Source organism: Rhinatrema bivittatum, chromosome 2 (genome assembly GCF_901001135.1).
Source record: "Rhinatrema bivittatum chromosome 2, aRhiBiv1.1, whole genome shotgun sequence".
Lineage (NCBI taxonomy): Eukaryota > Metazoa > Chordata > Amphibia > Gymnophiona > Rhinatrematidae > Rhinatrema > Rhinatrema bivittatum.
In genome coordinates, this window is record NC_042616.1 from 11,245,874 (window position 1) to 11,271,432 (window position 25,559).

Below are 25,559 nucleotides of genomic sequence, written 5' to 3' on the forward strand. Positions count from 1 at the left end.
TGCGGAGCAAGGTGGCAATCACCACCAAAGAATACCCGAGCTTCAACAAATGAGCCCTCTCAGGGGCCAAAACGTAGGACAAAACCGAGTTGGATCTTCATGAAGGGCAGGTCCCTGCTGCAACAGATTCTTGTGGGGCGGAAGACAAAGGGGGGGGGTTTCAACCAGGAGACTATGCAGTTCTGGATACCATGGTTATCTGGGTCAATCTGGTGCTACCTGTGGCCCTCGATCCTGCAAACTATTCTGCCCCAGATGGGCTATGGGGGAAAGGCATAAAAGCAGCTTGTCTTCCAATCAGACTTGCATGGGAGCTTGGATACCTGGGAACCACGAATCTCTCCTACGACTGAAGAATCGAGGAACTTTCGCATTGCGCAAAGTTGCCAGCAGGTCAAAGAACGGAAAGCATCAGGGGATTCACTATCAGCAGAAATGCCTTGTCCGACAATACCCATTCTCCTGAGTTCAGACTCTCTCTGCTGAGAAAGTCCGCTCTTACATTGTCTTTTCCTGCAATGTGAGAGGCCAAGATCACCTGAAGATGTCCTTCCACCCATTCCATAAATTGGACTATTTCCTGTGACATGTTTTCAGCTAATGTTAAATCTCTTTCTTTCTCAAAGGCCTGCTTAAGTATGGTCTCAGTCCTCCTATCATGTACATCCTTGAAAAACTCTACCCAAGAAAAGGCAGAAGGATCCAAGCCAAAACCAGGAGCGAGGCCCACGAAGCTGCTATCTCCTATGGAGGAACCAGTCAACGAAGTTCCAAGGTCCGGCGTTAGGCCAGACAAATCCTTAACCAGACCATCATCAGGCTGGGAGGAACCAGGCTTACTAAAATCAGAAGACAATTCTTCCTGAGGCTCTAAACAGCGCTGATACGTTAGAGGGCACTCCAGGCTGAGATGCCTGAATATGATAGGCAACACAAAAAGAAAGAAAGGAGCTTATATTTCTTATTCACAGCCAACGGAGAACGTGCGCCCAGCCAGCTCGCGCAGAAAAATTTCAAGCACACAAATTTTATGCGCACAAAAATTAGGTAAGAGTAAGCACTGCAAAACTACACACAAACTACGCACCACAAGCTGAGCGCACCGCCGATACATTTAAAAAATGTATGCACAGGAGTCACGCCAAAAACTGAGCACACAACTTGTATGCAGAGCCGGACGCACTGCATACACTGACGTTCCAGTAGAGGGCAGTCAAACACGCAAAAACGCCACGTGGCGCACAGGAGAAAGCCTAACAGTGGGGCCTAGCCCACCATGGCCTCTCAACTCGCCAGGCTGCCCAGTTCCCCTAACCCCCACTGGAGTGGAAATGTACGTGGGAGTGGAAATGAACGTCGGAATGGTGCACGGAGACTGGAGGAAGTGTTGACAAACTCCTCTACACTGTCTCTGCCTTATAATTTTTTTTTTTTAATTACCCGAGTTCAGCCCTTAATGGCTGAGTACAGAGATGGTCTCCAGCTGCGGGGCAAGAGGGCATCTGCTGTCACCGCCACGATAGACTTCCTGCACCCGCTGCCTTTAAGCTGTACAATCAGCTAAGTCCACGCCTGTTAAAACCAGCTACCGGACCAAGGCACAGATCTGAGAGACCATGGAAATTACCTCAGGAATTCTTAACTGAGGAGGGACCTTTGGTATCACCACAGGAGAGCAGGGCAAATTTATTTTCCTTAGTTCTCCTTTTTCAAATCGAAGCAATCCCCAAGTAGGGAGATGCACATCCACCATCTGCTGGAGACTGAGAATACTGGCAGGCTGAGGTCACTGCAGGGGTATATTCTGTGAGGTCAGCTTGCTCCGTCTCCATCTGCTGGCAGGGGAGCATATCCCACTGGTCCTGAATCCATCTGTCTACAAGCTAGGAAACTATTTCTAGTTCTGTTTTACAGAACCTGCGTTTGTCTGTGTTACCAGTTTTTTTTCTCTGCTGGCTGTGAACCATCCACGTCCTGTGCTGCAATTATCAATCCCTCATCTCTGTGTTTAAACTCACCATTCCAGGGCCATTCCTGTATCAGATTTTGATTTGTGTTGCATTTCTGGAATAACTCTTTATATTTCCCACTATATATGTTTTTGGCAATTAATTGTTCATGTTTACTGGTCTGATTTTTTACAAAGATTTCTATCGTTTTGCAAATTCCATTCCTTCTTATCCTTATGTACTGGTAGAGTTTCACTTATTCCTTCCAATCATTGTAATAACTGTCCAAGCTTAAGGATAGAGACAAGTTTTGAGCATTCAATTTTGTACTTTAGCACTGTTGGAGTATTTGCATCTGTAAGGTTCACACTACCTTCAGCTGTTCGAAAGTACAATCTCAGTGTACACAGACTCTTATAGGTTAAATGATGGGATTATGAAGATTTATTCCTCTTGCATCCAACTATTTAAGAACTTTATCAGACCAGTCTACAATTTCAAAAACTATAAGAGATTTTGTTAATTACATTTGACTCCTGTGTGGTTTTTCTGGTGGCTTGCAAGTTCTTTCTTTGTTCTAAAGCTTTTACCACACAAAGTACAAGGAGTTGGTTTCACTCCAGTGTGGATTCTCTGATGCCACTTGAGATATGTCTTCCAACTAAAACTTTTGCCACACTCACCACATGTAAATGGTTTCTCTCCTGTGTGGATTGTCTGGTGGCTTGTGAAGGTTCTTTTCTCATTGAAACATTTACCACATTCACTACATGCAAATGGTTTCTCTCCTGTGTGGATTCTCTGGTGGCTTGTGAAGGTTTTTTTCTCATTGAAACATTTACCACATTCACTACATGCAAATGGTTTCTCTCCTGTGTGGATTCTCTGGTGACATTTGAAGTTTCCTTTCCTATTGAAACTTTTGCCACACTCACTACATGTAAATGGCTTCTCTCCTGTGTGGATTCTCTGGTGGAGTTTGAGGTATCCCTTCTGTCTGAACCGTTTATCACATTCACTACACTGAAATGGTTTTACTCCAGTGTGGATTGTCTGGTGAACTGAGAGAGTGCGTTTGTGACTGAAACTTTTACCACACTCACTACATGTAAATGGTTTTACTCCAGTGTGGACTCTCTGGTGGATTATCAGGTTGTGCTCATTCCTGAAGCTTTGATCACACTCAGTATGTATGAATTGACTTTCTACTTTAGGGAATTTCTTCTGCTGTGGGACATTTGCCTTCCTACTGAAATGTTTTTCAGCCTGAATGCAAGACAATGGTCTTTCATCAGTATATTTTTTTCCAGCTCCTGAAAAGACTTTCCCACACAATAAGATTTTATTGCATTCATTACTTAAATTTGCCTTCTCTCCTTGTTGGAATTTTAGTTGTCTTTTGAAGTTTTCTTTCTGATAAAAGTTTTTGTTCCCATCACTACACATGAATAATGTTTTTTCTTTCTGTGTTTTTTGATTTATCAGGTCTTGCTTTTGAATGATGTTTTCTCCACTTTCAGGACTTGATAATGTTCCCTCTTCTGTCTCCATTTTCGGGTGATTTAATAAAGAGAACTCAGAGCTATAAGATTCCCCATCTTGTGGGCAAGGAAGGGGTCTGTGACCCCCGTGGGTTCTTTTGTGTCTTACTAAGGATTCACTGCTAGAAAAGTTTTTCTTACATTCAGTACAAGTGAAAGTGTTCCCTTGAGTGTGGATTCTCTGATGTAACTGCAGGGTTACTTTCTGTTTGAAAGATTTTCCACACCAAGAGCATGGAAAAGGTCTCACTCCTGTGTGGGTTTTCTGGTGCAATACAAAATGACATTTCCTATCAAATGTTCTCCCACAGGTGTGACAGGGAAAGGGTTGCTTCCCCTTCTCCTCTATTTGGTGGAGGTCAGAAGTCATTTGATCACTGTTATTACTCTGGAAGGGTCTCTCTACTCTCAGGTCTTTCTGGTAGAGAGCAGAAGTCATTTGATCACTGTTATTAATCTGAAAGGGTTTCTCTGCCCTCGGGTGTCTTTGGTGCTCAGAGATGTCTGTGACCTCCCTATCACTTCTCTCACATGCAATTACTCCATCCAGTGAATCGCCTGCAGGGGGTCGCTGCTTCTGCTCCAGTTCCTGCTGACTTTGGCTCGTGCCTCCCCCCTCAGTCCTCTGGGAAAGATTCTCATAGGCATTTCTTGATTGTCTTGCTGTAAGTGGCAGTACTGTAGGGTGTTCTTCTCTATTCTCCTCCCTCTTCTCATTGTCTGCTGGATATTAAAAAAAAAAAAGGAATAAATCGTGTGACAGTGACAATGGAACCTAACGCTACCAATCACCTGGGATCAGACTTCTTGAAGGATCACACAATGACCACATGGGATCCCTGATATTAGAGAATTCTGTGACTTAGCAGAAGCTTTGGGAGACACCTGGAAAACTCCTGTGTGATGTCTTTACAGAGCTCCTGTGGCTCTCCTTATCATACTGTGTAGGATCTATTTTATTTATTTATGCAATTGTTCAGGGTGGGTTACAAAGATACACGCACATTCAATCACAAATAAAACATAACAACATAAAATGGATAAACTAAAAACATCTTTACACAAATTTTTCACACTATATCGGAATTCCTGTTCTTTAGAATTTGACAATTTTTATAACAGACTATCCAACCGCCACAATAAGCAAACAAACAATATCCACAACAACATCAGCAAAAACTGAGTAGTGTCCAATATATAAGAGGAATACCCTCCCCTCTCTCACTCACCCTTTTCCCACCCTGGAACATTAAGTAAGCAATGGAGAAGGTACAGAGAAGGGCGACCAAAATGATAAAGGGGATGGAACAGCTCCCCTATGAGAAAAGACTAAAGAGGTTAGGGCGGTTCAGCTTGGAGAAGAGACGGATGAGGAGGGGGATATGAGAAGTCTAGATCGGGTAAATGTGCATCAGTTATTTACACTTTCGAATAATAGAAGGACTAGGGAGCATTCCATGAAGTTAGCAAGTAGCACATTTAAGACTAATCGGAGAAAATTCTTTTTCACTCAACGCACAATTAAGCTCTGGAATTTGTTGCCAGAGGATGTGGTAAGTGCAGTTAGTGTAGCTGGGTTCAAAAAAGGTTTGGATAACTTCTTGGAGGAGAAGTTCATTACCTGCTATTAATTAAGTTTACTTAGGGAATAGCTACTGCTATTAATTGCATCAGTAGCATGGGATCTTCTTAGTGTTTGGGTACTTGCCAGGTTCTTGTGGCCTGGTTTGGCCTCTGTTGGAAACAGGATGCTGGGCTTGATGGACCCTTGGTCTGACCCAGCAAGGCAATTTCTTATGTTCTAAATGATTATTCAAATAATGGAATGAATAAGACAGTAACTAAACTGTTAAACAGATAAATGACTGGAGGCAAGGATAACAATTCAATGATATAAATAAACAATACTCATAACCCGAGAACAGCTAATAAGGAGGGAAAACTCATTCCTTTTCACACAAATCACCCCCATCAAACCTGTCCTGACTTACAGATCGATACAGTAAAGTGCAACCGCGGTTACCCTGCTCCTAACTCGCCTTCTACTCACTTTCCGGCCGCGTTAGCCCTTCCTGCAATACACTATCCCCTTTAACCCATTCCTACCGCCTCTTTAAATCCCCGGGTAACCCCTTCCGCACGCGGCATGTAGATTAAATGTAAATGAGCGAATTAGCTATTCCCTTCCATACAGTGACGCGTGCCCTGACTATCCCTTTTCTACGCCTGGATAAACGTGCGTCCACCCGCCCGCCGGTTGAAACTGACCTCTAGGTATTTATTTATATATATATATATATATATATATATATATATATATATATATATATATATATATATATATATATCTATCTATCTATCTATCTATATCTATATAGATATCTATCTATATCTATATAGATATAGATCTATATAGATCTATATATATCTATATATATATATCTATATAGATATATATCTATATAGATATAACAACTTTTGTTTTATTTTTCGCCCTGCGCCTTGCTTTGGGAGGGGTGGGGGGGGGAACCATCCACTTCCTGGTACCTGTCATTTCAAATGTCAGTTGAAATGACAGATACCAGCGTGGCCGTGAAGCGTTAGGCCCGAGCACCCAGGTTACTCTATAGGCGCTCTATACAGTAAAATGGGTTGTGCGGGCCTAACGCTTCACGGACGCTTCCTAGACGCAGCTTGCATTTGCAAGCTATTTACATACGGGATCAAGCAGTAGGCGAGCTGCACTGTGCGTGCGGCAACCGCGGGTGCGCCCGGCCCTGCCGCACTGTTTCTACCGCGGTCTTAGAGTATCGACCTGTTAGAGGTTAATTTTAAAAGACACGCGTGGACGTCCATGTGCATGCGATTCCTGGCGCACATACATGGACGACTGATGTTGACGCACGCATGTTATTAAATCGGCTACCTGCTCGCACATGAGCGCCCGATTTTATATTGGTGCATGCATGTGAGTGCGAGTTGGCACTTGTGCGCGCAAGGGGGAGGGGGATTGGGCCATTTCCCCAGTTCTCTCCCCTAGCTACCCTGCCTGCCTTTCCCCTCTCTTCCCCGACTCCTAAAACCACCCTAGCTACCCTTTTCTTTCCTACGGAGCAGTAGTAAGTTGAATGGGCCGGCTTGCTGCCAGCAGTGCTGTCCTGGCCCACCCACGCTCCTCCACTTTTTAGTTTGTCGTCTCTTCCACGTGCACCTGGAGATACACGCGTGGCTGCGAGCCTTTGAAAAAGCCCTCGGTGCGCGTGCGGCTCGGCCACGCACATGTCTCCCGGTTACCACAACGCCTCAGATTTAGACAGCTTCTTTCCCCTAATCACCATCAGCCTGTTAAAGTGGTACAATCGTCCCATACCCTGCTGGATATCCATCATAGATGGCTGCCCAATTCCTCCAGAATTTAGCTCTCTCACATCTGGCAGCCAAGCACAATCGTAGGGCCAGTTGCCGATGAGAAGCCTGTAAGTCTCCCTCAGATGTGTTAAGCAATTCACTCTGTGCAACGCATTCTACATCCTCTCCCAGGGTTGCTCTGGTCGGCATAAACAGAGCTTTCCAAAAGCAGGCAATCATGGGGCAGCTCCACCATAGGAGGGAAAAGGAGCCTCCAGCACAAACCTGAACAAGCAGCAAAATATTTAAGGGTTCTGAGTGGCGTCAAATACCATCACAATAACACTTTATACCCGGCTTCTACTAGGGGGGCCGAAATAATTCCTATCCCTACATTCATGAAGGGCAGACCCCACACAGAATCTGAAAAAGTAGCACCAAGGTCACCTTCCCATGCAGGAAGACGCTTTGGCCTCTCTTTTAGAGATGTATCCTCTCCCTTCATCTGCCAGGGCCCAGAAAGTCTCCAGAAGGGTTTTCCCCAGCCGTAGTCCCAGGAGAACGTTTTCTTTAGTCATAAAATGCCGGATTTGTATATGAAAATATTTGCCTTGGGGGGGAGCTGTCGCATCTCATCACAAAACCAATCAAATGGCACAAGTCCTCCTCCATCCAAGACCACCCACTGCCGCCTAATACCAGCTAAGACTGGGGACCCCTAACCCACCTCCAGTTCTGGGGTGGTACATTACTGCTCTGGGGACTCGAGGGGGCCGGCGACTCCAGATAAAATAAAAAATAAAGTACTTGGCTGGAGACCTGAATTGGTAGTGTGTAAAATAAATAGCAGAACCGGGGAAGAATATTCATTCTAACGGAAGCGGGGCAGGTCACATCTATCCCATTTATCCAGGTCCTTTCCAACCACTTCTAGGAAGGGGAGATAATTTACTTGGAAGGGAGCTGCATTGGCCTTCCCTATATAAATGAGCCCACTGGAAAGTAATGGTGAGATTACTTACCTGATAATCTCGTTTTTCTTAGTGTAGGCAGATGGACTCAGAACAAATGGGTATAGTATGCTCGTGCTAGCAGTTGGAGACGGATCTGACGTCAGCACGGGTATATATACCCCCACAGGAAGCGTAGCAACTCAGTAATCTTCCTTGCAAAAGCTGTTATGGATAGACATGTGCTGACAATCAATGAAATAGTGAAAAACAGGATTCCCCTGACCGATGGATAGTAGCTGGAGACCGCCAGCAGTCCCAACCGGAAGGCGTCGACAACAGGTAGAGTGGACGTACTCATCGAAGAAGTGATAAGGCTTACCTTGAATCGGAGAACCCTATATAGCCAGGCAGCTGGGCGGGATGCTGAGTCCATCTGTCTACACTAAGGAAAACGAGATTATCAGGTAAGTAATCTCACCATTTCCTGTCGTGTAGCCAGATGGACTCAGAACAAATGGGATGTACAAAAGCTTTACGCCCGGACTGGGCGGGAGGCTGCCTGAGGACCTCGTAAGATTGCCCTCGCAAATGCTGTGTCCTCCCTGGCCTGGACATCCAGACGGTAGAATCTGGAGAAGGTATGGAGGGAGGACCATGTCGCCGCTTTACATATCTCTGCAGGCGACAGCATCCTGGATTCTGCCCAGGATGCCGCTTGTGCTCTGGTCGAATGAGCCTTGACCTGTAGAGGCGGAGACTTCCCGGCCTCTACGTAGGCCGCTCTGATAACTTCTTTAATCCAGCGGGCGATGGTGGGCCGCGAGGCCGCTTCACCTCGTTTCTTCCCGCTGTGCAGGACGAACACTTCTTGTGTCACTTCCAAATATCTGGGCAGCAATCTGCCAATGTCGAGATGGCGTAACAAACGCCCTTCTTCAGTTTTCTTCAAACCCGCCGTGGTAGGCAAGGATATGGTTTGGTTAAGATGAAACTGTGAAACCACTTTAGGTAAAAAGGAGGGAACCGTACGAAGATGGATAGCCTCAGGAGTGAATCTGAGAAATCGATCACGGCAGGACAGCGCTTGTAGCTCTGAGATGCAGCGTGCTGAACATACAGCCAGTAAGAACACCATCTTCAAAGTGAGAGAACAGAGGGACAGGCCTCGAAGGGGTCTGAAGGCGGATCCCGCGAGGAAATCCAAAACTATGTTGAGGTTCCACAAAGGCACTGGCCACTTCAGTGGTGGACGAATGTGCTTGACTCCTTTCAGGAAGCGAGAAACATCTGGATGTGTGGCAATGGTCTTGCCATCCCTCCTGGGACCATAGCAAGACAGCGCAGCCACCTGAACCTTGATGGAGCTGAGAGAGAGACCCTTCTGAAGTCCATCTTGCAGGAAATCCAACACAATAGGGATTGTGGTCGCGTGTGGGCTGGAGCCATGAGAGTCGCACCATGCTTCAAACACTCTCCAGATCCTTACATAGGTGAGGGATGTGGAAAACTTGCGAGCTCGGAGGAGAGTATCTATCACGGGCTCTGAATAACCTCTTTTCTTCAGTCTAGCCCTCTCAATGGCCAGACCATAAGAGAGAATTGAGCTGGATCCTCGTGGAGGATGGGACCTTGACGCAGAAGGTCCCGGAGAGGAGGCAGGGGAAGGGGCTCCCCTGCCAGTAGTCTTCTCATGTCCGTGTACCAGGGTCTTCTTGGCCAGTCTGGTGCCAATAGAAGAACTAGGCCCCGGTGTTTCTGAATCTTGTGGATGATGGCGCCTAGCAGGGGCCACGGAGGAAAGGCGTATAGCAGGACCCCTGGGGGCCATGGCTGAACCAGGGCGTCGATCCCTTGAGAGAACGGATCTCGCTTGCGGCTGAAGTATCTGGGTACTTGAGCATTGGACTTGTCCGCTAGTAAGTCCATGGTCAGAATCCCCCAGTGATCCACAATCATCTGGAAGGCTGTGGGGGACAGCTGCCACTCTCCCGGATGTAGGCTCTCTCTGCTGAGGAAGTCTGCCGTGGTGTTGTCCTTTCCGGCAATGTGGACGGCGGAGATGTCCTGAAGATTTGCCTCTGCCCAAGTCATCAACGGGGCTATCTCCAGAGATACCTGTCGGCTTCTGGTTCCGCCCTGACGGTTGATGTATGCCACCGTGGTGGCGTTGTCGGACATCACTCTGACTGCTCTGTTCTTCAGTCTGTGAGCAAATCGAAAGCATGCCAATCGGACTGCCCGAGCCTCTAGACGGTTGATGTTCCACGCTGACTCTTCTCTGTTCCACCGCCCTTGTGCGCTGAGGCCTTCGCAGTGCGCTCCCCAGCCACTCAGGCTGGCATCTGTGGTAACCAGAGTCCATGCGGGGGAGGACATCTTCGACCCCCTGCTCGTGTGGTTGGACTGCAACCACCACCGTAACCGGGTCCGTACTCTGGCAGGCAGAGGGAAGTGCGTGGAATAGTTCTGGAAGCGGGGGCTCCAGCGAGAGAGCAGGGAGCGTTGCAGAGGCCTCATATGGGCCCTTGCCCAAGGTACCACTTCCAGGGTGGATGCCATGAGGCCGAGAACCTGCAGATAATCCCAAGCTATGGGCCGACTGGCTCCCATCAAGTACCGGATACGCGTCTGAAGTTTTAACCTTCTCTTGGCAGTGAGACTGACTGTGTCTGCCTGGGTGTTGAACTGTACCCCCAGGTATTCCAGCGACTGGGAAGGCTGGAGGCAACTCTTGCTGAGGTTGATTACCCAGCCCAAGCTTTCCAGAAGGGCGATCACTCTGTCGGTTGTCCGATGGCTCTCCTCTCGTGATTTCGCCCTGATCAGCCAATCGTCTAGATAGGGATGGACCAGGATTCCTTCCCGCCTGAGTGCCGCTGCTACCACTACGACCACCTTGGTGAAGGTCCGCGGTGACGTGGCCAACCCGAAGGGCAGAGCCCGGAATTGGAAGTGGCGTCCCAAAACCGTGAAGCGTAGGTAGCGCTGATGATCCGGATGGATCGGAATATGCAGGTAGGCCTCTGACAAGTCTAAAGCCGTGAGGAATTCTCCTGGCTGTACTGCGGTCTTGACGAAGCGCAGAGTTTCCATGCGAAACCTCGGGACCCTTAAGTATCGATTGACTGACTTGAGGTCCAGTATGGGCCGAAAGGTGCCCCCTTTCTTGGGTACCATGAAATAAATGGAATAGTGTCCGGAATTCCCTTCCCATGCAGGTACTGGGATGATGGCTTTCAAGGACAGGAGCCTCGCCAGGGTAGCTTCCAAAGCTGCTTTCTTGTGTATGGGACATGAAGATTCTACAAACTTGTCCGGAGGGAGATGATGAAAGTCCAGATAATATCCCTCTCGGATGATGGTGAGGACCCACTGGTCCGACGTAATCTCGACCCATCTGGGGTAGAAGAGGGTTAACCTGCCCCCTAAGGCTCCGTCCCCCAGATGAATCGGCGGATTCTCATTGTGAGGCGCGGCCGGGACCTGAGCCCGGGCCTGCTCCCCTCTTGCGCTGCTTGGTCCGAAAGGACTGATTCCGGGCCTGAGGACGAGGTGTCTGGTAGCGACTCCTGTAGGGAATGAAACGCTGGGAGCTTCTACCCCTGGAGGGCCTTGGGAAGGCGTGCTGGTTCCTTCTGAACCGTTCTTCCGGCAGTCGAGGTACTGGAGAAGCGCCCCATGTGCTGGCCAGTTTCTCAAGGTCGCTGCCAAACAGGAAAGAGCCCTTAAAGGGCAATCTGATGAGGCGTGTCTTTGAAGGAGCATTGGCTGACCATTTCCGGATCCAGAGCTGCCTCCTGGCGGCTACGGAGGATGAGATCCCCTTGGCTGTTGTCCGGACTAGGTCTGATGCCGCATCCGTGAGGAACGAGAGAGCCGACTCCATGTCTGCTGCTGGAGCGTTGTTCCTGACCTGCGACAAACAGGAACGCGTCACCACTGTGCAGCAGGTTGCGAGCCGCAAAGATAAAGCCGCCACCTCGAAAGTCTGTTTCAGAATGGCGTCCAGTCGCCGGTCATGAGGCTCCTTGAGGGCCGCCCCCCCTTCAACTGGAATTGCGCTTGACCACAGCGCTAATCAAGGGGTCCACCTGAGGGCACGCCAGCAGCTCCTGGATAGCCGCTGCCAGGGGGTACATGCCCCTCAGGGCCCGACTCTCTTTGAAGGAGGCCGCTGGCGCAGCCCATTCTAAATCTATCAGTTGCTGTGCCGCTTGCAAGAATGGAAAATGGCGGGCGGTAGGACGAAGACCTTCCAGCAGGGGGTTCTGCGCAGAGGGTACCGTGGCACTAGGACGTGTAATATCCAACTCCGCCAGGCACTGAGATACCAGGTCGGAGAGATCCTCCTTCGGGAAGAACCGCCTCATGGTTCTATATGGCTCGATCCCTGAGGGGAGCTCCCCTTCGTCCGGGAGTTCGGACTCGTCCGGTGAAACCTCCTGGTCCGACTGATCCGGACTGTCCAGCAGCGGGAGGTCCCGCTCCCGAAAAGGGCATGAGGGCCCAGGAACAGGATCTGCTGGAGCCGCAACCGCAGCAGCAGCAGCCGCCGCCGCAGCCACAGCAGGAACAGCAGAAACAACAGGAACAGCAGGGCCTGGACGGGAAGCCGTTTGCATCTGTACGAAGGCATGAATCCCCTGAAAGAGATCCACCCAGGAAATGGAGGCGGTCTCTAATCGCCGGGGTACAAGATCCCCCGGGATTCCAGATTGGTCGAGACTGCCCGCTAACTCCGGGGTAGCCGCTGGGGAACTGTCAGGAAATCGTGGCTGAGACTGGTCCTGGCCCGAGCGTCCCACGGCCTCCTCACATTGGGCACATAGGGAGTCTGGGTCTTCACTGTGCGTGGCTCTAAGCTGGCATGCGGAGCAGAGGCCGAGGGCTTTAATGCCGGGGGCAGGAGGCGCCCCCGCTGAAGACGCTGAGGCGTTCTGTTCCATTGAAAAGTAAGCGCTTGATGATATGCAGCAGCAATACACGCTTAAGCGCACAAGATACGCGTCAGCAATATACGCTTAATATAACAGGGGCACAATAATAAGCGGCAGCAATATACGCTTAAGCGCACAAAATACGCGTCACCAGCATACGCTTAATATAACAGGCGCACAATAATACGCGGCAGCAATATACGCTTAATATAACAGGCGCACAACAATACGCGGCAGCAATATATATATCCAATGATAAGCAATATGCGCCCAGCAATATGCGCTCAGCAACATGTGCTCAGCAACATGCTAGCTATACATATGCGCTTAGTCATAGGCAGGCGCCTATCATGGACGCACAATACCTGAACAAGGCCAACAAAATGGCGCCCACCACGGCGTGTCACCTACAAGCCACACCGCCGATCCTCTGTCCTCGGAGACCAAAAAGTAAGTGATATACGCCTTACCTGACCCTCGGCGCTTCCCGGCTAAAACCCGGGCGGTCTCCGGCTGCGGGGGGAGAGGGCAAGTACCTTCACCGCCGCGTTAGAGGAATGCACCCGCTGCCTCGTCCACGCCGGGACCGAGGCGCCTCACTCTCCCAACCCGAGCCTCGACGGGGGCTACGTCCCTGCCGCGATTCGGCCACCTGACCGAGGTCTTAACCTCCGGGGGATCACGGAAATCACCCCGGGAAGCTCCACTGGGGGAGGGACCGATTGGTATCACCGCAGGAGCGCGGGACTCGACAGTTCAGTAGAAATTTTAGTAAGAAGAAAGTAGATTGGAAAACACGCTTCTACGAGCGTGCAGGCTCTCCAAACTGCTTTGGAGACGGAAATTACTGAGTTGCTACGCTTCCTGTGGGGGTATATATACCCGTGCTGACGTCAGATCCGTCTCCAACTGCTAGCACGAGCATACTATACCCATTTGTTCTGAGTCCATCTGGCTACACGACAGGAAAAAGTTGTTTTTTAACAATGCGATGTCCTCACTTGTTAAAGATATATCCAGCATTTCTGATTCTTCCACATTGACTTTAAACCCTGACACACTACTAAATGTAGTCATTTCAGTTAGGACACCCCTTAAGGTGTAAGCGTGAATAGGATGTCATCTGCAGACGTGGCCATCTTATAGTTCTCACTCCCCACTGAAATCCCAAATATATTGCCAGCCAAAGGAATCCTGGTCGCAAATGTTTGAGGAAAACTGCAAAGAGGAGAGGAGACAGTGGGCAATCCTGATGTGTGCCCCTCTGCTCTCCAAACCTTCCTGAGTAGCCCCCATTCACTTTAATGTCTACAGATCCAATTCAAAAACTGGCTCCCAAACTTGTTCTCTCTGTGCACCACCAAATTAAATCCTGCAATTTTCTAACATTATCTGCGGCCATTCTGCCTGATCATTGTGGATTGAACATAAGAACATGCCATGCTGGGTCAGACCAAGAGTCCATCAAGCCCAGCATCCTGTTTCCAACAGAGGCCAAACCAGGCCACAAGAACCTGGCAAGTACCCAAACACCTAGAAGATCCCATGCTACTGATGCACTGATGCAATTAATAGCAGTGGCTATTCCCTAAGTAAACTTGATTAATAGCAGTTAATGGACTTCTCTTCCAAGAACTTATCCAAACCTTTTTTGAACCCAGCTACACTAACTGCACTAACCACATCCTCTGGCAACAAATTCCAGAGATTTATTGTGCGTTGAGTGAAAATGAATTATCTCCGATTAGTCTTAAATGTGCTACTTGCTAACTTCATGGAATGCCCCCTAGTCCTTCTATTATTCGAAAGTGTAAATAACCGAGTCACATCTACTCGTTCAAGACCTCATGATCTTGAGCTGATCACCTTGTTTAACCTGTCTGCTAAAACTTTGGCTAATATTTTCAAATCAATGTTAAGGGAAATCTGTCGACATGAACCACATAATTCTAGAACCCTCCCTGGTTTTGCAATCACAGATACCCCCGCTGTGTTAGCATCTCGTGAGAGATTACCTCCAATCTTAAATAACTGAACAATTTAGTAAGCAGGCTTAGTAATCTGGAGGCTAAAACATTTATAAAGCTTTGCAGTAAAGCCATCTGGACCAGGGGATTTCCCCATGTTTTTATCACTTGAAGCACCTCTACTGTCTCTGCTTGTCCAACCTGGCCTTGTTCTTCTGACAAAAGCTTTGGCAACTCTATTTCTGCTAAACAGGCATCGATGGAGCTATCATTAATCGAGAGTTCAGAGCTATACAAGTGCTCACAGAATTGCCTAAAATAATTCCTTATATCTGCATTAGAGAAAAGAAGTTCCTCTGATTGAGCCTTAATCTTCACAACCTGGGATTGCATAAACAGACTCTTAAGGCACCTGGCTAACAGCTTACAGGCCTTATTCCCAAACTGAAAAAACGATTGTCTAGTCAGGTCTTATTGGTGGGCAATAACTTCTAATTGCAGGGAATGCAATGTATGACGAGCGGCAGTAGCTTCTTACAGATCTTCAGGGATAGAGATTTTTTATGCAAGTCTTCGAGCTCAGTGATTTCTTTAAGTGAGGAGAGCCTGCATGTCCTACCTCGAGGATATTCCGCTGCATTGTATGACGCCCTCGCAATCAGTCTACCCCTAACAGCAGCCTCTAAACAGTCCCAGAGGACCACTGAGGAAATTCCTTCCACATCATTAGAAGAAAGATAACCTGGATTGCCAATTCCAGGTTTGCAAGGAAATCATCATCATCTAATAGACGATCATTAAGGCGCCAGGGTCCATCCCCCTTATCTCGGTCTCCAATTTGAAAATCTAACCATACAGGCTCATGATAGATAGTAGTACCCGGTCCTATTTCTGCACTAATTACTGCTGGCATGAATTCTTTTCCCACTAAAAGGAAGTCAATCCGTGAGTATGATGCATGGGATTGAGAATAAAATGAATAATTCCTACCAGTGTGGTGGCGTAATAGTAGACATAGAAATATCTAAAAATTTTGATCTCTCCTAAACAGCTCTATCTTTTATGACAGCTGCGATCCAATAAGCTAGGAGTTGTCCAGGAAGCTGAACCTTCAGATGCTAAGCTCTGTGCCCAGTAGGGGATCTGGGACTACCAGATTGTCTAACCAGCCGCTTCCCCACCTTGCCAGCTCTCTGCCATTTCCAATGAGTGCTGCTGGCAGGCTGCTTGGCCAGTGTCGGCGCTGGCAGTCTTTCAGGAACCTAGAAACCTGCTTCCTTAAGGGCTGCCTCAGCCTCGGCAGGAGATCTCGCCCTAGTACCGACGCCATTGACGGAGAACGCAATTCCAAACGGGGAAAGCCACCGATAACGGATTTTCTCCTTCTGCATAACTCTGGTGACTTCCCTTAAGTCCTGCCTTCTGCGAGGCACAGCGGGAGCCAAATCGGGAAGATCGAGAGCGCAGGCCCCTGCCACTCCCATGACATCTTCTTCCTGGCCAAAGAGACTATTTTCTCCTTCAGTGCAAAACTGTGATACCAGACCAACATATCTCGGGGTCTCTTAGCAGTTTGGGGGCCCGGAGCTCTATGCGCACGCTCCAATCTTATCTCCGTCTTAGCCGCAGCCCCCGAGGGGTCAGCAAGGATCGCTTTACTGAGAGCAGCGACCACAGAGCTGCTATCTGCACACTCAGGGACCCCTCTGAATGGTAGGTGGCATCGGCCGGGCCCATTCTCCACGTCCTCCCGTTTATCTAATATCACCTGCTCTTCGCTGCCCCATTTTCGCACTGAGCCCTGTTTTCCACTTCCTGCATTCTGCGGCCAATGTCCAAAGCTCCTCCTGAAGCTCTGCCCCCATTTCAACAACTTCTGAATTCATGGCCCCTCATATTTTTACGGGGATCACTGAACCAGGAGCAGAAACTCTTCGCAGGTCGGCAAAGCTTCACATGATTTTACTGTCTCAGCCGCCTCCTCCGTTTGAACATCCAAGGACTCACGATCCACCTCCATTTCAGCTCCGCTCTCGCCCTCCAACGCTGCCGCCGCATAAGCAAAAGAAAAACACTTCAAGTCTACTGATTTTTTCTTTCCCTCCATCCCAGTTGCTTCCAATAATGATCCAGCTACCGATGAACAGCTATGAAGCTCCGATGGCGAGATAGCAGGGGGGATTATGCTCGATGGGATCGGGAGCTCCTCAGTCACGCTGCCATTAGGTCTGTCAACGTCACTTCCTCTATCCACATTCATCTCAATTATTTTAAATCACACTAGAGAAGCTTTCCATATAAAAGATGCCAAGGAAAAAAAGGACCCCTTGTTAGAAGCAATCAGTGTGGACGAGCAGAGGGAACAGAACCAGCCCTGTCCCTTCAGCCCTCAATAATATCATTGGCTCATAATGTCCTAACTCAGAAGACATCAAACCCTTTATTTCTGAATATCACCATCAGTTTCACCTAAGAGCGACTCTGCACAGGGAGCCAGTGACGATCGTTTAACACAGGAGGTTGGGATTCTACCTTCCCCTGCCACTAGTGATGTGATATTTTATCCGAGCAGCAATAAAGCTGTAGCAATACAGGAACGCTGGAGATCTCACAGGTCCCTCCTTTAGGATTCCTGTGGGTCCGATTCCTCTGTCCTTACCTACTACTGATTTATTTAAAAACTTTTATTATTATCTGCTTATAGTACATGTGCCATATTAAGTTCAAAAGAAAATTATTCCTTACCTGCTAATTTTTGTTCCTGTAGTACCATGGATCAGTCCAGACGGTGGGTTATGTCCCCCGTCCAGCAGATGGAGTCAGAACAAACTTCGAGGGGGCGTAACCATATATACCAGTACCCCCTTCTGCAGGAGTTCAGTATCGAGTATATCAAAGCCCGAGTAGAACAAGAGCACTCTGGATCAAGTTTGCTTAACCATGCATTGAACGACAACTGTAACATCAACAGTTAACTGAAGGTAACCGACCAACTTGTAGGGAGATGTGAAATTAGAAAAAGAAAAGAGAACTGCGAGACACAGAAGACTACTATAGAGCAGTAGAGCAGAGCGGAGCAGAACTAAGAACCCAAAAGCGGTGGGCGTCTGGACTGATCCATGGTACTACAGGAACGAAAATTAGCAGGTAAGGAATAATTTTCTTTTCCCTGTACGTACCAGGATCAGTACAGACGGTGGGATGTACCCAAGCCTCCCTAAATCGGGTGGGGTCCTGCGAGGCCTGCTCGGAGAACCTGCTCGCCAAATGTCCAGACTCTGAAGAGGCGAGATGCAGGCGATAGTGCCTCGAGAACGTGTGCAGTGATTTCCAGGTTGCTGCACGACAAATCTCCTGGGAGGAAACAGAGCGGGCCTCCGCCCAGGAGGCTGCCTGAGAGCGCGTAGAATGCGCTATGATGCCGCGAGGAGGAGTCCGTCCCGCTCCAATGTAAGAAGCGGCAATACCGTCCTTTAACCACCTAGCAATCATAGTCTTCGAGGCCTGGGAACCCTTCCTGGGACCGGACCAAAGTACGAACAGATGGTCAGAAATCCTGAAATCATTAGTAGCCTCCAGATAGTGAAGCAACTTGCGCTTGACATCCAAAAGCCGGAGGGTCTTCGGCTCGGAGGAAGCGAAGGACGGAAGTTCCACCGTCTGGTTCAAATGGAAAGAAGACACCACCTTTGGGAGAAAGGTTGGGACGGTGCGGAGGGAAACCCCCAAATCCGTGAACCGAAGATAAGGCTCTCTGCACGACAAAGCTTGAAGTTCCAAAATGCGCCGAGCAGAACAGATGGCCACGAGAAAGACAGCCTTAAGAGTGAGATCCTTAATCGTTGCGCTGCATAGCGGTTCGAAGGGCGGTCCTGACAAGGTGCGAAGCACGAGATTAAGACTCCAGGAGGGACATGGATCCCGCAACGGAGGACGCATATGCTTGACACCCTTGAGGAAATGTGCGATGTCCGGCTGAAGTAGGAGAGAGCCACCATACTGCAATAGCGAGCCCAGGGCGGCCACCTGAACTCATAACGAATTATAGGCGAGTCCTTTATCCACCCCATCCTGGAGAAACTGTAGAATCTGGGACACCGAAGCCCGCGTGGGCCTCGTGCCCTGGTTGGTGCACCACATCTCGAAGACCTTCCAAACTCGAACCTAGGCCACCGATTTCGAAGTCTTCCGTGCCCGCAGCAGCGTCGAGACTACCATCTCCGGGTAGCCCCGGCGCCGGAGGCGACGCCGCTCAAAAACCAAGCCGCAAGACAGAAGAGTTCTGCCTCTTCGAAAAATACCGGGCCCTGATGGAGGAGACGGGGAAGATGTCCTAGTCTTATTGGCCCGTCTATCACCAGCTGTAGCAGGTCCGCAAACCAGGGTCGTCGGGGCCACTCCGGGGCGACGAAGATCACGGTACCCTGATGGCTTTCTATTCTGCGAAGAATTCTGCCCACCAGGGGCCATGGTGGAAAGACGTAGAGCAGGAGATGTGGAGGCCACAGAAGGACCAGGGCATCCACTCCTTCTGCGCCGCGCTCTCTTCTGCGACTGAAGAAGCGGGGGGCCTTGGTGTTGAAAGCGGTCGCCATCAGGTCCAAGTGGTGGACCCCCCACCGGCGAACGAGAAGTTGCATCGCCTCGTCGGAGAGGGACCACTCTCTGGGTCCAGCTGTTGACGACTCAAGAAATCCGCCTGAACGTTGTCCACTCCGGCAATGTGCGAGGCCGCAAGACGGATGAGATGCCGCTCTGCCCAGTGCATCAGAAGCCCCGACTCGATCGAGACGTGCCGGCTCCGTGTACCTCCCTGCCAATTGATGTAGGCTACGGTGGTGGCGTTGTCCGAGAGGACCCTGACCTCCCGGTTCCGAAGAAGCGGCAGGAAATGTCGTAGCGCTAGACGGGCCGCTCTGGTTTCCAGACGGTTGTTTGGCCACGTCGCCTCCACCACTGACCACGTCCCTTGTGTGGTGCTTCGATCGCAGACGGCTCCCCAGCCGACGAGGCTGGCATCCGTGGTCACCACCACCCAATTGGGGACCTCGAGGGAGATGCCCCGAGCCAGATTCGACGGGTCCAACCACCAACCCAGACTGTCCCTGGCAGTCTGCGGAAGGGGAAGTATCATCTGATAATCTCGCGAGACTGGTTTCCAACGAGAAAGAAGCGCCGCCTGTAAAGGCCGCAGGTGCGCAAACGCCCAGGGCACGAGGTCTATGGTGGAAGCCATCACGCCCAGGAGCTGCAGATAGTCCCAGGAGGTGGGTTCTGGCAATGCAGAGAATCGCCATATGTGGTCCCGCAAGGATTGAGCCTTGTCCGGGCGTAAGAAGACCTTGTCCTGATGCGTGTCGAAGCTCGCCCCCAAGAAGTCCAAGCGCTGCGAAGGAACGAGGGAGCTCTTGGAGAAGTTCACTACCCAACCCGGGGAATGAAGAACCTGGACGACCCTGGCTACCGCTGACTGTCCATGGCTGAAGGACTTCGCACGTATGAGCCAATCGTCCAGATAGGGATGAACAAGAATGCCCTCCTTCCTTAGGGTCGCCGCCACGACCACCATGATCTTGGTGAAAGTTCGAGGAGCGGTCGCCAACCCGAACGGGAGTGCCTTGAACTGAAAATGTTGGCCCAGAATCTTGAAACGGAGGAAACGTCGGTGAGCCGGGAGGATGGGAATGTGTAGGTAGGCCTCCGTCAGATCCAAGAAGGCGAGAAACTCCCCCTGATGCACTGCCGCAATCACCGACTGGAGCGTCTCCATGCGGAACCGGACAACCCGCAGTGACTTGTTGACGTCTTTTAGGTCCAGGATGGGCCGGAAGGATCTGTCCTTCTTGGGCACGACGAAGTAGATGGAATAATGGCCCAAGCCCACCTTGCCTAAGGGGATGGGAGAAATGGCCCCTATGCCCGTAGCCTGTCCAGAGTTTTCTGCACCGCTCTTCTCTTGAGGTCCGAGCCACAGGGGGAGAAGATGAACCTCCCCCTCGGGGGGCGGACAAACTCCAAGGCGTAGCCGTGTTTTATGGTATCCAGAACCCACTGGTCTGAGGTGATACGTACCCACTCCTCGTAGAAACTCGCCACACGACCCCCAATCCTGGGGGTGGAGGAGTGGGCGAGGCTGGCATCATTGAGTGGACTTAGGAGGGGGGTTCCCCGATCCTGACCCGTCTTGCGCAGGCCTGCGCCCACGAAAGGAGCGCGGCCAGGACTGCGATCTGGGAGCGTAAATCCGAGGCCCAGCCTGTCTGTAACTTCTGTAGCGCCGCTGTGCCCTGGCTCTGGTCCGGGAAGAAGCAAAGGCCCTTGAAGGTCGGTGTCTATCCTCAGGGAGACGGTGAACAGCGTTTTCCCCCAGGGACTTGATGATCTGATCCAGATCCTCCCCGAAGGGGAACTTGCCCCTGAAAGGTAGAGAGCCCAGGCTCGACTTGGAGGAGGTATCCGCTGCCCAGTTGCGGAGCCACAACAGACGCTGTGCCGCCACCACCGAAACCATAGATCTTGCCAGGACCCGAAAAAGGTCGTACAAGGCATCCGCCCCATACGCAACGGCAGCCTCTAGACGGTCCGCCTGGGAGGCTTCTTCGGGCGGTAGGTCCTGAGACGTGAGAAGCTGTTGCACCCAGCGAAGACTAGCCCGCTGGGCGAGCGAACTGCACATAACCGCCCGCATTCCCAGGGCGGAAACCTCAAAGACCCGTTTGAGAAAGACTTCCAACTTGCGGTCCTGAGTATCTCGCAAAGCCGCTCCGCCCGTCACCGGAATAGTCGTCCTCTTTGTAACTGCCGACACCGCGGAGTCCACCTTTGGAACCTTGATGAGCTCCAGGAAATCTTCAGGAAGAGGATACAACTTCTCCATGGCTCGAATGACCTTCAGGGAAGCCTCCGGGGTATCCCATTCCCTGATCAGGAGCTGTAGAAAAGAATCATGGATGGGAAAAGCCCGAGACCTCGGCCGAAGCGCAGCCAAGACCGGGTCCCCCTTCTTGGAGGAGGTGACGACGGCTGGGGTCACTGGAGCTGGCGGGTCCGGCGGTGGGTCCAGATCCAACTCAAGGAGGATCTGTGGTATGAGGTCATCTAGCTCTTCCCTCTGAAAGATGCGGAGCGCATGCGGGTCATCCCCCTCCGGCGGGACGTCCGGCTGCCCTGCATCTGGGGTCTCCGGGACATCCCCCCCCAGGGCTGAAGTCGCACCCACCGCTCCTGGGGCCAAGCGAACCCGGGTGGGGACTTGGGAGGCCCCCGCGCCCGAACCCGATCCTACCATGTCAGGGGGGGCCTGTGGTGTAGGTGAGAGCGGAGGAACTTTGGCGGTGGTGGGTCCCGCGTGCACCACCCCGGGAGCTTCCAAACTCTGCAAATAGGCTGTATGCATTAACAAAATAAACTCCGGGGAAAATCCTGGCCTGCTCGGGGGGGGCCCCGGAGGAAGAGAAATCCGATGGCCCCGGGGCCTGTGAGCCTTGCTCCGGGGACAAAATCGGTGGAGAGACCTCATTAAAATCATTTTCCTCCTGCGCTGCATGAGCTTCATCAGCGCGCTGACAATTTAAAATGGCTGCCGTTCCTGCCAAAAATGGCGAACTGGCCGGCCCGCGACGCCCGGGCAGAGCTGAAATAAATGAAAAATCGCTGAGGGACTGCGAGGTGCCTTCCCCGGCTCGCCGCAGGTTGAGCAGCGCGACGGCCGCGGCATCGGAACCGCCGGTGAAGAGAAAGAAAGCCTCGGGGGAGGGGGGGGGGCGCCCAAAAAGAAAAAGGAGCTGCCGCGGGGGGCCCCGTCGGCCTGCGCAACCCGCTGTCCCAACGATGGACTAGGTGCCGCGGGGGGAGGGGCCTGCTCGGCCGACGCTACCCGCTCAGGGAGTTCCCCCTCCCTGCCACAGCAGCCCTCGAGGAGCTCGAATCGGGCCGCGGGCGAAAATATCGCAGAGAGGCCGGCCCCACCGGCTTCCACGAGGCACCGGAGCTGAAGCCGCTGAAAAAGGAAAACTTACAAAGGAACAAAACACTCTGTAACTTACCCCCGGCCAGAGAGAAACAAGGTCGCGGGAGACAGATAGAAAAGAGAGAGGCAGAGTAGGAAGCCACGCCTCCCCAAAAATTGAATTAGCTTTTTTTTTTTGTTTGTTTTAAAACTTAATCCAAATTGTTAGATAGAAACTAGAGAAAAAGAAGCAGAAGAAAATAATTCCCTGCCAGACTGGGGAAGCACTGATTCCCCTACTCGCATCTGCTGGAGTCAGAAGATACTGAACTCCTGCAGAGGGGGTACTGGTATATATGGTTACGCACCCTCGAAGTTTGTTCTGACTCCATCTGCTGGACGGGGGACATAACCCACCGTCTGGACTGATCCTGGTACGTACAGGGAATAACAAATTAAAATAAAAATAATAAACCACATTTCATATACATACAATAGCACATCTACATCTAAAGCACAGGTCAGTTAAAAATCTCTCACATCCTTAACATGTCCATCTTTTCTATTACATTATGTAAATAAAGTAATTTTCCAACCTTGCTTGTGTCTGTAAAAATGTATTTTATTTTTATTGAGGAAAAATGATCTCGCGTATCAGCACAGAGAGGAGATCTCAGGGATGGGGATAAAAAACGAGATGAGAGGAGTAGGCCTGGGGAAGGGAGAGAGCGAGGAGCAGGCCTGGAGAAGGGAGAGAGGGAGAGAGCGAGAAGCAGGCCTGGGGAAGGGAGAGAGGGAGAGGAGAGAGGGAGAGAGAAGAGGCCTAGTGCACGTATTGGTAAATCCAGGCCTGCACATCTCTGATGTAGAGTTGACCCATTTAGTAAAACATCCCCTGCATCTACTAGAAATAGAGATAATGCAATCTTTACCTAGAGAGCTCAGGGACTCATAATTCTCCTTCATATCCCTGTCAGGCTCCTTCTGCCCTTCATCTAAACACCCCCTTTCCTCCTGGGAGAAAGAGACAGTGATGTCCTCAAACGTCACCGGCACCTGAAACACAAACCAGAAACACTCAGGGACACGTGGAGGGGCTCAGCTGGCTTTAACCTCTTAACATTTTATCACGGAAGAGAAGACGCCAGGACCCCTCATCCCCAGGAACTGCCAGACTTGTTCCCCTGGAGTCGGTTTCCTTTCTGGACCTCAGGGTTTGCAAGTTTAACCATGAAAAGATTCTCTAATCCCAGAGACCCAGAATATCAAGTCACTGTGCTCTCATCCTCCTGACTGCTCAGCCCCTAACCTTGGGTCATCTTTGATGTCGTTCCCTCCTCCTGCACATCTAAAACACTGCTAAAGTGAGTCCGTTCCTCCTCTATAACACTGCTTAAATCTCTCCCTTCCTCCTCGAGCCTGCCACCAAAACCCTCCTCCCCTCTCTTATCTCCTCCTGCTTAGACTTCTGTAACTCGCTCTTTGCTGGCCTCCCGCTGAAATCGTTTTTCTCCCCTGCAATCTCTTCCACATTCAGCTTCATGACTTCTCTTTCTTTAACCTCGCTGTGATCTTCTCAGGTCGCTACACTGGCTCTCTGTCCACTTCCACCTACAGCTCAAGCTTCTCTGCCTCCCCTGCAAATGCACTCACTCTGCAGCTCCTCCCTGCCTTTCTTCTCTTCTCTCTCCCTTCCTCCTCCACCGCCACCTTCTGATTCCCTTCTTACTGCCTCGCTTTGCCGAATGCCTTCTTGAATCATGTTGTTTAATGAAATATTTCCTATTCCCGTATGCCTCTACAATGGGACTTACTCCAGCACCCGATATTCAAGAACAATGAGATCTTCACATCCAAACACAGTAAGAAAAGTTTCCTCTATCAACCTTGTTCCTGTCTCACTAAAATCTACTTTAACGGACTACCTTGTTCTTTCATTTTTTCTAATTAATATTCGAGCACTTACAAAAATATCTGTAATTATCTCTGATTTATTGACGGACCATAAGCTGGACTTTTTCACTATAACCGAATCCTGGTTAAAATCTACGGACAATGTCATCATTAACCAATTAGCAGACAATAAGTATGATATATTTTCCGTTCCTAGAAAAGAAAAAAAGAGGGGGAGGAATTTTGCTTATTATCAAACAATCTTTTTTATTTAAGACAGTACTGGTAGGCCTTCCCCTGCAATATGAAGTAGCACTTTTTGATTCCCCAAAATTCCAGATTTACCTGTTATATTGCCCACCAGGGCTTTTGGATCACAACATTTAAGAACATAAGAACCTGCCATACTGGGTCAGACCAAGGGTCCATCAAGCCCAGCATCCTGTTTCCAACAGTGGCCAATCCAGGCCACAAGAACCTGGCAAGTATCCAAACACTAAGTCTATTTCATGTAACCATTGCTAATGGCAGTGGCTATTTTCTAAGTCAACTTAATCAATAGCAGGTAACGGACTTCTCCTCCAACAACTTATCCAATCCTTTTTTAAACACAGCTATACTATCTGCACTAACCACATCCTCTGGCAACAAATTCCAGAGTTTAATTGTGCGTTGAGTAAAAAAGAACTTTCTCCGATTAGTTTTAAATGTGCTACATGCTAACTTCATGGAGTGCCCCCTAGTCTTTCTACTATCCGAAAGAGTAAATAACCGATTCACATCTACTCGTTCTAGACCTCTCATGATTTTAAACACCTCTATCATATCCCCCCTCAGCCGTCTCTTCTCCAAGCTGAAAAGTCCTAACCTCTTTAGTCTTTCCTCATAGGGGAGCTGTTCCATTCCCCTTATCTCCGTGAATTTAATTTTTTACTACCAAGTTAAACTTAAAAAAAAAACAGTGATCATTTTAGGTGATTTTAATGTACATATTGTTGCGACCGTCGCTGCCAGACATCTCCA

General features: G+C 49.9%; 1 protein-coding gene across 1 annotated transcript; it reads right to left on the reverse strand.

The window, feature by feature from the left end:
* Positions 1-1,790: 1,790 nt before the first annotated feature.
* On the reverse strand, positions 1,791-23,630 carry LOC115083534 (gastrula zinc finger protein XlCGF57.1-like). The gene is made up of 2 exons (XM_029587416.1): positions 23,576-23,630; positions 1,791-4,213 (listed from the first exon to the last, which is right to left on the reverse strand). Exons 1-2 carry the CDS (start codon positions 23,607-23,609, stop codon positions 2,469-2,471), a joined length of 1,779 nt encoding a protein of 592 aa, XP_029443276.1. The 5' UTR covers positions 23,610-23,630; the 3' UTR covers positions 1,791-2,468.
* Positions 23,631-25,559: the final 1,929 nt, after the last annotated feature.

Coding starts and splice junctions, on each gene's coding strand:
- LOC115083534 (XM_029587416.1), bottom strand. CDS start 23,609: ATGAAGGAGAATTATGAGTCCCTGAGCTCTCTAG. Junction 4,214..23,575: donor TGAGTCCCTGAGCTCTCTAG/GTAAAGATTGCA, acceptor TTTAATATCCAG/CAGACAATGAGAAGAGGGAG.